Raw genomic sequence first — 11,495 nt, forward strand, 5'->3', positions numbered from 1 at the left:
TGAAAACCAAACTCAGTATCACCTATATACTATGATGTTCCCAATTACAATACGGTACATGGGTTAGTCTGAGAGCAACAGTGAGAGTAAATCTGTAATAAATGAGTATAATAAGTACTGTATGCAGTTGGAGAAAGAGCAGGTGTATGAACCACTGATGGTACCCTGGATTCTGTGAGGTATCATAACAGCATCGCCCAAGGAGACATCCAGAAAGTTGCCACTGGTTGCACATGAATATTTGATAGGAGAGGATGTCTAACACACGACCCAAAGTTTACTTTCATCAACGGAGGTCCCCTCCACATTGGCTTAGATATTTCAACAGATTTTTTAAATTAACATTTTATTTGAGGTCTTGAGCACCGTGAAGCTATGAAATTCCTACTTCTAACTTTTTTACATTTTGAACCCCAACCTTGGGGAGGGAAAGAATGTAAAATGCATTAAACTAAGGTATTATGCTTTACAGACGGATTTTACATCCCTTGCTTTTCGTATCCAAGATTTCTGCACTGAAGAACAGTAAGATCACTTTTTATATAAGGTAGCAAGTAACTGTGTTAATCTGATGAATAACAGTTCATATGAGGAACAGTAATGTAGTACCTGTTAGAGGAGCTAGTTTTGTCTAAAGGATGGGTAGTCACACCAATGGGAAAGTTGTCATGTACCATCAAAGTGCCCTAACTTATGGTGACTCTATGAGCAAACAATTTCCATAATGTCCCGTCCTCAACCGCCCTGCTCAGATGTTGCAAACTCAAGCCTGTGGCTTCCTTTAGAGAGTCAGTCCATCACGTATTTGGCTTTCCTCTTTTCCTGCTGCCTTCCACCTTTCCCAACATTACAGTATTGTCTCTTCCAGAGAATGCTGTCTTCTCATGAGGTGCCAAAGTAGGAAAGCCTCGGCCTCAACATTTTTGCGCCTCCAGAGAGAGTTCAGGCTTAATTTGCTCTAGGACCCACTTGTTTGTATTTTCTGGCAGTTCAGAGTATCGTGCAAAGGTTTTCTGGTTGTTCTGGGTTTTTCAGGCTCTTTGGCCGTGTTCTGAAGGTTTTCTCCTTCACCACATTTCTTTATTGTCCAAATTTCACACCCAGACAGGGTGACTCCATGTCCTTACACACAATGGTCTCTTTTAATTTCTTAATTGCTGCACTTCCTAGTCTCAGAGGTCTTCTAATTTCTTGGCTCCAGTTGCCATTTGGTTTGATGACTGGACCAAGGAATAAAAGATTTCTAAGTATTTTAATTTTTTCATTGTCAGTGTTAAATTTGTGTAGTTTTTGCATAGTCATTCTTGTCTTAAAGTTCAGTGGGAGTCCTGGTTTGGCATTTTTTTTTTCTTTCACTTTCTCTTAAAGTTATTTCTAGTCATTGAAACAAATCAGATTTGTATATCTGAAATTACTGATGTTTCTTCCACCAATTTTCTCTCATCCTTCATCTAAATCTAGTCCAACTTTCCATATGATACATGCGGCATACATAATGAACACATAAGGAGACAAAATATGTCCTTATCTCACACCTTTGCCTATAGGAAACCAATCTGTCTCTCCATAGCCTGTCCTAACAGTAGCTTCTCAATACAAGTTACACATGCCTTTCCGATGGAGGTGTTATACATCTGTATTTCCTTTCCTTCAATCAAACAGGGATGTTACGTTCTACAGGAAGGTAACGATGGGGCCGGGATGGTATATTCAGCCAAAGTCAGAAAAATCTAGCCAAATGTTACCAGGGATTAAGTTTGGAACCACAAACCTCCCAAAAGCCATTGGCAGCCAGGGGCTGAGCTCACTTTAATAAGCAAACTTGACAGCCTTCTGTTATGAATTTTTGAGACTCTTTTCATTTATACTTTTTCTGCAGTTTGAATGCATGGCCTGAAGAAGCAAACTTGACGCCCGAAAGCTTGCTGATTTTTTATTATTATTACTTTTGTGGTCGAATACTGTACAGGTATCACCTCTCCTGCATTTAACCACAGTAGGAGTCCCTATTCCACTGGAGATCAGTTCCAAGCCCCGTCGTGGATGCTGAAAAATGCTGATTATAGCAAACGCTATCTTTAGAAATAAATACTTCTAGGATGTCTTTTAATATTTTCAGACCGCGGATAAGCGATCCCGCAGATAAGGGGGTCCTTCTGTGGCTAAGCGATCCCGCAGATAAGGGGGTCCTTCTGTCGTTTTTAATTCTCATAAGCCTTCTTGTGCCTAAGCACACTCCTTCAGATGAAACGGGAAGGCTAATAAAAAATAAAAACCAGCTAGTCTTCGAGATGCTACATTCCTGTCCCTGGCATTACATTATTTTCTGAATATTATCTCTGAAGGGTCGCTGGCGAGCCCTCAACCCACCAAAAACCTCCAAGGGCCGCTCTAGCCCCTTGCAGCCGGGGACCTCTATGATCCTGTCAGGGCTCGCCCCGAAGCCCGCAAGTCAAAATCGTACCGGAAGTCAAGCAGACGCATCTCTCGTCGGTCTCTCCCGCTTTGTCTCGATGATCCCCGACTCCCCTTGGTCACGTGCCAGAGGCGCCTTCCGGTCGGGGCTGCCCTACGAGAGACAGGGCCACTGAAACCGGCCAGCCTTTGCCAACTGCGGCCTTGTCGTGGTACGTTCAACTACAAGTCCCATCCCAGGGTGATGGTGTTTGTAGTCCACATCCTCTGGAAGGGGCCCACTCTGGTGTAAACCTTCCGGGTGAGACCCCTGTGGCCCTCCCAAGGTGCCTCAACACCCATCAGCCCCGGCCAGGAGGGGGAGATGATGGAGGATGTAGTCCGCCGCCCCTGAAGCGTCGGTTCTTTCCCATCCTTACCACAAGGCATTCCCCCCCCCCACGGTATGTCTGTGTGTGTGTGTGGGGGGGGGTGTTGTGTTACAGGTGAACCCGGAAGTGTACAGCCCGGAAGGTCGTTCTAAGCCCTTTCGTAGCTCTACGAGCGGAAAGGCAGGCCAGGCAGGAAGCGGGGCGGTCGCCATGGCAACGCCGGCGGGCCTCTCGCGGAAGGGGAGGCGGGATGGCCGACGCGTCGCCCGTTCCGGCCTCGGCGGGACCTTCCCCACCCGCCGCCACCACCACCGAGGCGGCCGGAGGAGCCGAGGGAGCCGGAGCCAGAGCGGACGCCAGCTCGAGCCTGATTCGCAGCTCCTCCAAGCCGAGCAGCGGCGTCCTCTCGGCCCGCGCCTACCACCTGCGGCCCGCCTTCCAGCACAAGTCAGTGGGCGCCCTGGGCCCGTCCAGCCCCCGAGGGGGAAGCAGGGGAAGGAGGAGGGAGGGGAAGGGGAGGGACGACCCCCCCTCCCGAGTGGGAGGGCGGGAAAGGGGTGGCCTCCCCCGACCGGCCCACCCACCCACCAGGGAGGGGAAGGGGGTTCGAACTTGCCCTTGCAATGGCAACTCAGCGCCAAAGGGCTGCCCTTCGGGGATGAACCCCCCCCCCGAGCCCTCCTCCTGCGCCGCCGAAGGCGAGGAACGCGGAAAAGGAGGAACGCTACGCCGAACCTCGACTCGGGCCCCCTCTCGTGGCCAGCTCTGGTCAAGACACCCTGGAAAGGCCTCTGCAAGCATCCTTGTTTCTCTGGGGTTTTTCTCTTTTATATTTTAAGGCAGCCCATCTGTGCCTTCGTGGATGCTGATCCAGTAGATAAGAGGGGGCCCTGCTGCGTCAACATCGGCTCACCCAGCAGCCTGCCCTTTTTTAAGACTCTTGCGAGGGGCTTGGGACTAGTTGCGAGGCATGATGATGAAATGGCTGGATTCCGGTAGTAAGTTGCCAAGGAGAAGCCTGCCTGTGGCATCAGTCCGACTGACTTACATACACCAAATCCCCACTGTTCCAGTGAGTCTACTCTACGTGTGGCTTAATCCTGGATTTCAGCCGATGTCTGGTGAAGCGGCTGCTTTCAAAATGCCACCGTGTTTGATTTCAGAAAGAAAGAAAAATAAAAGCACGCTGGTCTTTGCCTCTTGGAAAAGGCACATGTTTCTTGAAAGACTTAACAAAGTTTATTGTCATCTTTTATGGGCTGCAGCTCCCTTCATTAGATGGCAAACGCGGTTTGTACGACAAGCGGCCTAAAGGGTGCCACATCTCTTTACATCCTGTGAGACCCGGGAGGCGTCACAGACAGCCATCTATGAGACTTTTAAAAGTCACTTTGGTGGTTTTGCATTGGGTGTAAAACGTTCCGTCCTTATGAATTCCTAATAAAATGGATTTATTAGGAGAGAGAACATTGAATAGATTTCTCTTGCAGTGGGAAATTCAGGGGCGGGGGGGGAGGGAAAGTTCCGACGGACTGGCATCGTGGCAAAGCACGCCCTTAAAACCTAGGAGATGAACGAGGTGAGGCACCTGTTCACGTGCGCTCTGTCTCTAGAGACAAACACACCGCACAGAAAAGTCAAGATAAGCATGTCCATCATTCACTCAAACGCAAGCCCAGGTCATTGTGGCACACTGGGAAGGAAGGTTTATAAACCACCACCACCCCACTGGCTAGCACACCAGCGCAACGATCCAGACCGGATAAAGTCCCTCCATAGTGAAGTGGAGTTGCAGAGACGTTCCAGGCTTCACTACCCCCCAGTTTGCTTCCATGCATGGGGAGGGGGCAGGTCGTGGAAGCCAGCCGTCCCATTGGAGCCCAACTACTCGGTTGGATTGAGGACCAACTGGTGGGGCAGGGGGTTGCCTGCATGGCCTGAGGTTTCCCATAACTTTTTGAAAAACTGATTTTTTTTCCCGAGAGCCTCAACACATCCTTGCTGGCTTTTATGCTTTCAGTCCTTTTATAGGTGCTTTTCTTGTATTGAACGGAAGATGGCAGCATTCATTTAAAATTCCAACAGTTCCTTTTCCCGGCAGGAAGCAGATCTTGACCTACTTGGTTTTCTTTGCACCGGGAATGTGGGGGATTTTTTTTTTTTTAGCTCATCCTTCAACCTAGAAGACTTACCAGCCTGCTGGAGTAGTAAAGTCCTTGGTAGCCCTATAGCATGCGTTCCTTGAGCACGATAGCAAGTGAGGGACTGGAAGGCCTTCGGGAATTGTCATCGTAGCCTTCCCTGAAGCTCACAAATCAGATACCTCACCCTGCAGTTGTTCGCTGTGCTGTTGAAAGAAAGACTAACATCCAGCGTTCTTGTGCTGTCTTATGCTGTACTAGATTTCGCTCTTCTATGGGGAAAGAGTGCATCCATGAGGTATTAAAGGAGATGCTGACCAATGTGCAGTACACACCCGAAGAAATCCCACCGCTTACCAAATTGTTATCCGAGACAATCCGAGACAGACTGAAAGGTAATAAGACATAGCTATAGGAAATGTTTCCCCTTCCTATAAGTGCCATTTCAATTTCTTTCTCTCTCTCTCTCTCACTCACTCACACACACACCTACTCAGAGGTACCCCATTGATCATCTTTTCCCACCTAGCAAACATTTGGCGTTTGTACAGCTGCAGCAAAATCTGTCAGCATCTAAATAACGTTTCTCTTTTTAGAAAAAGGATTTCACAGATATAAAATTGTGGTACAAGTGGTGATTGGAGAACAGAGAGGCGAGGGCGTTAAGTAAGTTTGACCCTTTTCTTTCCTCCCTTCCCCCTCCCTTTTGTTAAACAGTGTGAGCAACATTTAAAAATTTTTTTTTGAACATTTTTATTTATGTATGTTTGGAGACTGCGGAACCAAACATTGTTCTGACAGTGCTGTTCTGCCGAGACTTCGTGCTGTCTTCCCAAAACTTAAAATCTCGGTGTTCTTATTTGCATTACATACTTTTTATAGTTAGAACAAATGGAATACATTCAAACCATATTCATAATCATAGCATATGCATTATAGCTTCCTTTCTTTTCTCTGCTTTTGTCTGGCATATATGCTTACAGATCCTCGCTGTTTTTATGCCAGATGCTTAACATTTTATTTACACCCGAGGTCCTTCGCAATTCAGAGTGGGTGGCGGGGTGATCAGTCACTGATCACTTTTCTATTAATGTCACTTGATAGAAAAGCACCATATTTTTATTTATTTGTTTGTCTCATTTGTATATAACCCAACTGGTGACATCCTTGGGCCGTTTAAACCAATGTTAGTAAAAGACAAAAGCAGTCCATAAAAGCACAAATTGTACCATAAAAACAAATCAGGCAAGCTAAACGGCATCAAAATATTACGCCACTAGGATGTTACAAACCACAATACAATTTAAACAGAAAAAAAATAATCTGTGGCTCAAGGTCTGTTGGTAAAGGAGGCTCCTGGGCTTTCTAAATGGTGCTGAAAGACCTTTTCACAGAAGATGCCACAACGGAGTCGGTCTGTTTCTATGTCAGCTGCCTGTCTCACCTTTTCACGTGGGCTGAGCTGTGAAATGAGATGTGAAAAATGTTTCCCTTCACCTTATGAATGGATGGCCTGTGTTTGTGTCTCCAGCATGGCCGCCCGGTGTTAATTATATATTAATTATATATTAATTATATATTAATTATATATTAATTAATTAATCTACATTGTCCTGTTTTGGAGTTGGGTCTGCTTCCTGAATCCTCCTGTAAGCTTGGGGGGGGGGAGGCAATGCAGCCTTATACATTACTAATATTAATTTCAATTATTTATTAGTTGATGCAGCACTCTAAGTGTCCCTGACCCTTTTAATGGGAACAGTCAGACTTGAAGCATTCTTTGTTTTTCACTTGAGCCCAAAAAACTATCTGCCAGAGTCAGATTTATTGACTGAATATGGGAGGAGAAAAAAAGGAGTCCTTACATGGGCATGAATCTCTACTTTAGAGAATACAGCAGCCCCCCCCCCCCTTCCATGAGGGAACAGTTTCAAGCCATCCCCCACCACAGATGCTGAAAAACAGGGATTATAGCCAAAGCTATTTTAAAAAGTGAAAGCTATACTCTCTGGCTCCCTCTATTGGGCAGTTTTGGTAACTTCACCCTTAGAAATACATACAGTGGGACTTCGCAAGACGACGACCCTGCTAAACGATGAATCTGCATAACGATGACTTTATCATCGCTATAGCAATTCGCAAAACAGTCATTCCAATGGGGGATTTTCGCTTGACAACGATTTGGTCCGTGCTTCGCGAACCGTTTGCAAGACGACGATTTCTACAGCTGATCATCAGCTTTGCAAAACAGCTGCCCTGTGTTTTCTGGACACATGCTTCATAGGACAGCCATTTTTACACCTGATCGGCACTCACAAAATGGCTTCCCTATTTATTTATTTTTTAATTTTATTTGTACCCCACCTATCTGGTCTTGCGACCACTCTATGGGCGATCTTTGCTGGACGATGAGGTATTTTCCCTATTGGAACGCATTAAACGGGTTTGAATGCATTCCAATGGGGAAACGGATTTCGCATGATGACAATGACCGGATCCTGTATGAGACATAAAGACATAAAAGTTAGAGTGGGATCAAATTGCTGTCATGTGGAGTCCGGACGCCCTCTTAGAATTAAGGAGTAGGGTCCTTTTTTGTTGTTTTCAGTACCAGAAATAAGTCCACTGTTGTTTCACACAAATCTCACACCTGCTTGCCTTCATTTTAGCAGCCAAGTTTCAAGTAGGATTAGAGCACCCAAGGATTTACCCCCTGAGGCAGACCTTTCCTCTGCCCAGTTATTTTACAACAGAGCAGATCGTGAAAGATGGGTTGTTTACAGAGAGGTGCCAAAAAAGGAGTATGAAGAAGGATGACAGGCTTAGGGTCGCTCCTGTGCAAAAAAGATTGCAAGATTTAGAGCTTCCTCAGTTCAGAAAAAAAGGTGACTAAGGGGGGGACGACCTAATAGAGTCGGGTAAAGTTATCCATCATGTAGGAAAACTGGATAGAAAGAGATTTTTTTTCTCCCTTTCTCATAATATCACAACGTTGAGTCATTTAACATGGCTTCAAACAATGGGAGATTTCAAGAGAGACAAAAGGAATTTCTTCATGTGTAGAAGGGATTGTCCCCAAATGTGGTGTGAAAAATAGTAGTGTTAGAGCTTGTATAATCACTCAAAAGCTAAGTCCAGTCTTCAGGAAGAGAAGGAGGACTTTTCTCCAGTGTTATACGAATCCAGGCAGCGAAGGTTGGTGAGTGTATGAGCAGCAGAAAAACTATAGGGAGATTATCAGGGCTGGTGTTTCTTTTGAGGTCCACCGTCCCTAGGTTTTAAAGGTAAACCCAAGCATCACCCATCTCTGGCGCTGGAGATTTCACCAGCTAAAGCTCATAGGATAATAGAGGGCATTTCTTGTAATACCGTGTTTCCCTGAAAAATAAGACAGGGTCTTATATTAATTTTTGCTCCAAAAAACTCATTAGGGCTTATTTTCAAGAGGTGTTTTATTTTACAGTCCTGCCATCTTCTTCTGATTGCTGCACAAGGATGAAGGGTGGGAATTCACTTAACTGGGGCTTATTTTTGGGGTAGGGCTCATATTATGAGCATCCTGAAAAATCCTACTAGGGCTTATTTTCAGGTTAGGGCTTATTTTGGGGGTAACAGGGTATCTAGAAACTTGCTCTTTTTTCCTCTCTCTTTTTTTAAATGTAGCACAAATCCTCGCCATGCTACATACCAAATTTGTCATTTGCTCTTCTCATAGTTTTGTCATTTCTCTCATTTCCTCTAGGACAGCCTCTTCTGTGTGGCGGTGGCCTTTGGCTGTTTCTTCTATTGACACAGATGAAAAAGTCAAAAAAGAAAGTTCATTGTTTAAACAACAGTGGGGAAGCTGGACTAACTGCTCCATTTTAAAGAAATCTACAGATGCTCTCTTTTATATAAATATATATTTTCTACATGAATCTTCTCAGTTGCTGCTGCAACTGTTTTGTGTACAGATAAAACATCACAAAGATCCACTGAAGAACTGAATAAACAGTTTCAGGACCTTTTGCTTCATTCAGCTCTAGATTTCCTTGCAACTGTGCTTGGTGCAAAACAGCCCTCTGGAAGTGGCCACGAAAGGTCCAGTCCAGTTACCTTCACAATCAGATCAAGGAGGCTGAAAGATAACAGCTCTGATGCTTGGCTACAGTGCTTTAAGAGCCACTGTACAGATTCGTTTGGGCTGCCACTCCGCCTCCCATGCATGTATCGCAGCTGGCATTCTCTTATTCACTTATTTATTTAGCATATTTGCTCAGCCTTTTGCACTTGAAACAAAAGTGCAAGGGCAAACGAAGGCAACAGACAGAGTGAATGGGGCAAAAAAGGACGTGAGCAAATAAAGCCACTAGGGAGTGACTTTATGGGCAGACAAATTTCTCGTGACGGAAGGATGAAAGTCCACTTCAAAGAGTCCATGTTCTGATAAAGCAGACCTTGGTCCGGGGAAAAAATGATGCCGTAATAATCATGTCGGTCTTCAAGGGGTTTAACACAAACAAATTAACAGAGCTGCTACTTCTTCGGAAATTGACCAGGAAATGGTTTCCCCCCTAAAAACAAGATAAATTCACTGATGGCTTGTGGACTGAGCTGGAGGGGTGACGCACATCTCTCCTGTTCACCCATTGTGTATGGTGAAACTGGAAAAGTTTGCACGTGGCAGGAATATTATCATGGCCCTAAATTAACTGATACATAGGGATGTGGTGAAACTTTTAAGAGTTAACAGGTACAGGAGGCAATCCATTCATGGTACCTCCCATAGATGAAAAGACTGGCAAAATCCTTAGCCTTATACCAGAAGTCATAGTACAAGCGACATTTTCCCGTTCTGTATTGCTGCCGAAGTGTGGAAGGGATGGTCACTCTCGAATTGGCCTTTTCAGCCACACTAGACGCTGTTCCAAGTCCTCCATACAGATCACGTTACCATAGTCTCTCGAGACTGAAGGATGCCTAATCTAATTAAATTGCTGAAGATTGAATTCCAACGGCTGGATTTAGTCGTTTTGTTTTCTGCCTACGTCTGGAAAGCTAAGCAGAGAAGCTGTTCTTTGGATGTAAGACATTGTGAAGGGTAGGAAAGCGTCCTTTCAAAATATAGCTGACACTTCATCGTTCGTTAAATGCTGTATTAGAAGAAATGAGTGCCTGCACTGTCCATGGTGCCTTAAAGTTCATGCATGTTCGTTTGTATGCTTGTGCCCAAGGTGTGAGATGTACAGTATTGGTACCTGTACCCTACCCGAAGATTAAACTTTGAAAAGGAGTGAGCTAGACACTGCCAATGATCCTTTTATCATCTTAAAATAACATCTTTTAAAGGAGGAGGCAGAAGAACCAATTATACCCAAACAGAATTTAAAGAAAGATAGAGCAGGATAAATTGGTACGCAGAACATGGTTGTACCTTGGAGCAGAAAGTGAATAAAATTCCAGAGGGAGGGAGGACTACAGTGGCCAGAATTCACCTGCCATTTGTCCATTTCAGTAGAGATGTTTTCTGCCTACATATTGTGACCCTGAGGCCTTTTCCCACACAATTTGAACACCTCTAGCACTAACCCCTCCACCACTTTGTGGGCAAACCAGGGCTTCCCCATCACCTCCTTTTCCTGCTTCCTTTTTTGCCCTTGGATTTCCCCCTACAAAACAAACCAACCCACCCTCCCCAACCAACCGCCAACCATGGCAGATAAGCCACTCAAGCACAGCCAAAAGTCCAAGCGGTGCCTCCTGTACGAGGCGCCTTTCTCTGGAGCCATTGAAGGAGACCTGTGTCCTCACTGTGCCCCAGCCCCCCTCGGCCCACCAGGTCTCCTAGAATCGGGCTTTGGGTACCGGTGGTGTGACCCCAGGGCCCCGTAGCCTGCAACTAGCCATGGTTCACCCAAAGATGATGATGAAGTGACTGGGTGAGTTCAAGTAACATGGACCCTTCTTGACCCCAAGGAAGGACCATCTCTGTATTTTCCAAGACAAGTCTATTATCTATTAGGGACTTTGCTCTGATCCTCAGTGTCAAAAACTGGAGCTGTGTTTAAAAGGTGATGGTCGTACACATACAGAGTATCTCTGCTGGCCACTGAGCAGAGCCTGCAAAGTTTACTCTTCCTTTTTATAAATTTTTTCTTTGCAATTCTCCAAATTCCTTGGGTAGCCAAGCTGGCTAGAGACTTCTAGGCCCTGCAGTCCAAAAAAAAGTAACTTTTTTCTGTGCCTGAGCACTTTGTGGGGATGTGGTGGCACTGCGGGCTAAACCGCAAAAGCCTGTGCTGCAGGGTCAGAAGACCAGCAGTCGTAAGATCGAATCCACGCGATGGAGTGAGTTCCCGTAGCTTGTCCCAGCTCCCGCCAACCTAGCGGTTCGAAAGCATGCAAATGCAAGTAGATCAATAGGGACTACCTCGGTGGGAAGGTAACAGCGTTCCGTGTCTAAGTCGCACTGGCCATGTGACCACGGAAGATTGTCTTCGGACAAAACGCTGGCTCTATGGCTTGGAAACGGGGATGAGCACCGCCCCCTAGAGTCGAATACGACTGGACAAAAATAGTCAAGGGGAAC

The 11,495-nt window shown here is 45.7% G+C and overlaps 1 protein-coding gene across 1 annotated transcript; it reads left to right on the forward strand.

The window, feature by feature from the left end:
- Positions 1-2,876: 2,876 nt before the first annotated feature.
- On the forward strand, positions 2,877-6,477 carry DYNLT2B (dynein light chain Tctex-type 2B). Its single transcript, XM_078389007.1, has 4 exons — positions 2,877-3,233; positions 5,189-5,322; positions 5,524-5,593; positions 6,459-6,477. Exons 1-4 carry the CDS (start codon positions 3,037-3,039, stop codon positions 6,475-6,477), a joined length of 420 nt encoding a protein of 139 aa, XP_078245133.1. The 5' UTR covers positions 2,877-3,036.
- Positions 6,478-11,495: the final 5,018 nt, after the last annotated feature.

This window comes from Pogona vitticeps, chromosome 3, assembly GCF_051106095.1.
Source record: "Pogona vitticeps strain Pit_001003342236 chromosome 3, PviZW2.1, whole genome shotgun sequence".
Classification (NCBI taxonomy): Eukaryota; Metazoa; Chordata; class Lepidosauria; order Squamata; family Agamidae; genus Pogona; species Pogona vitticeps.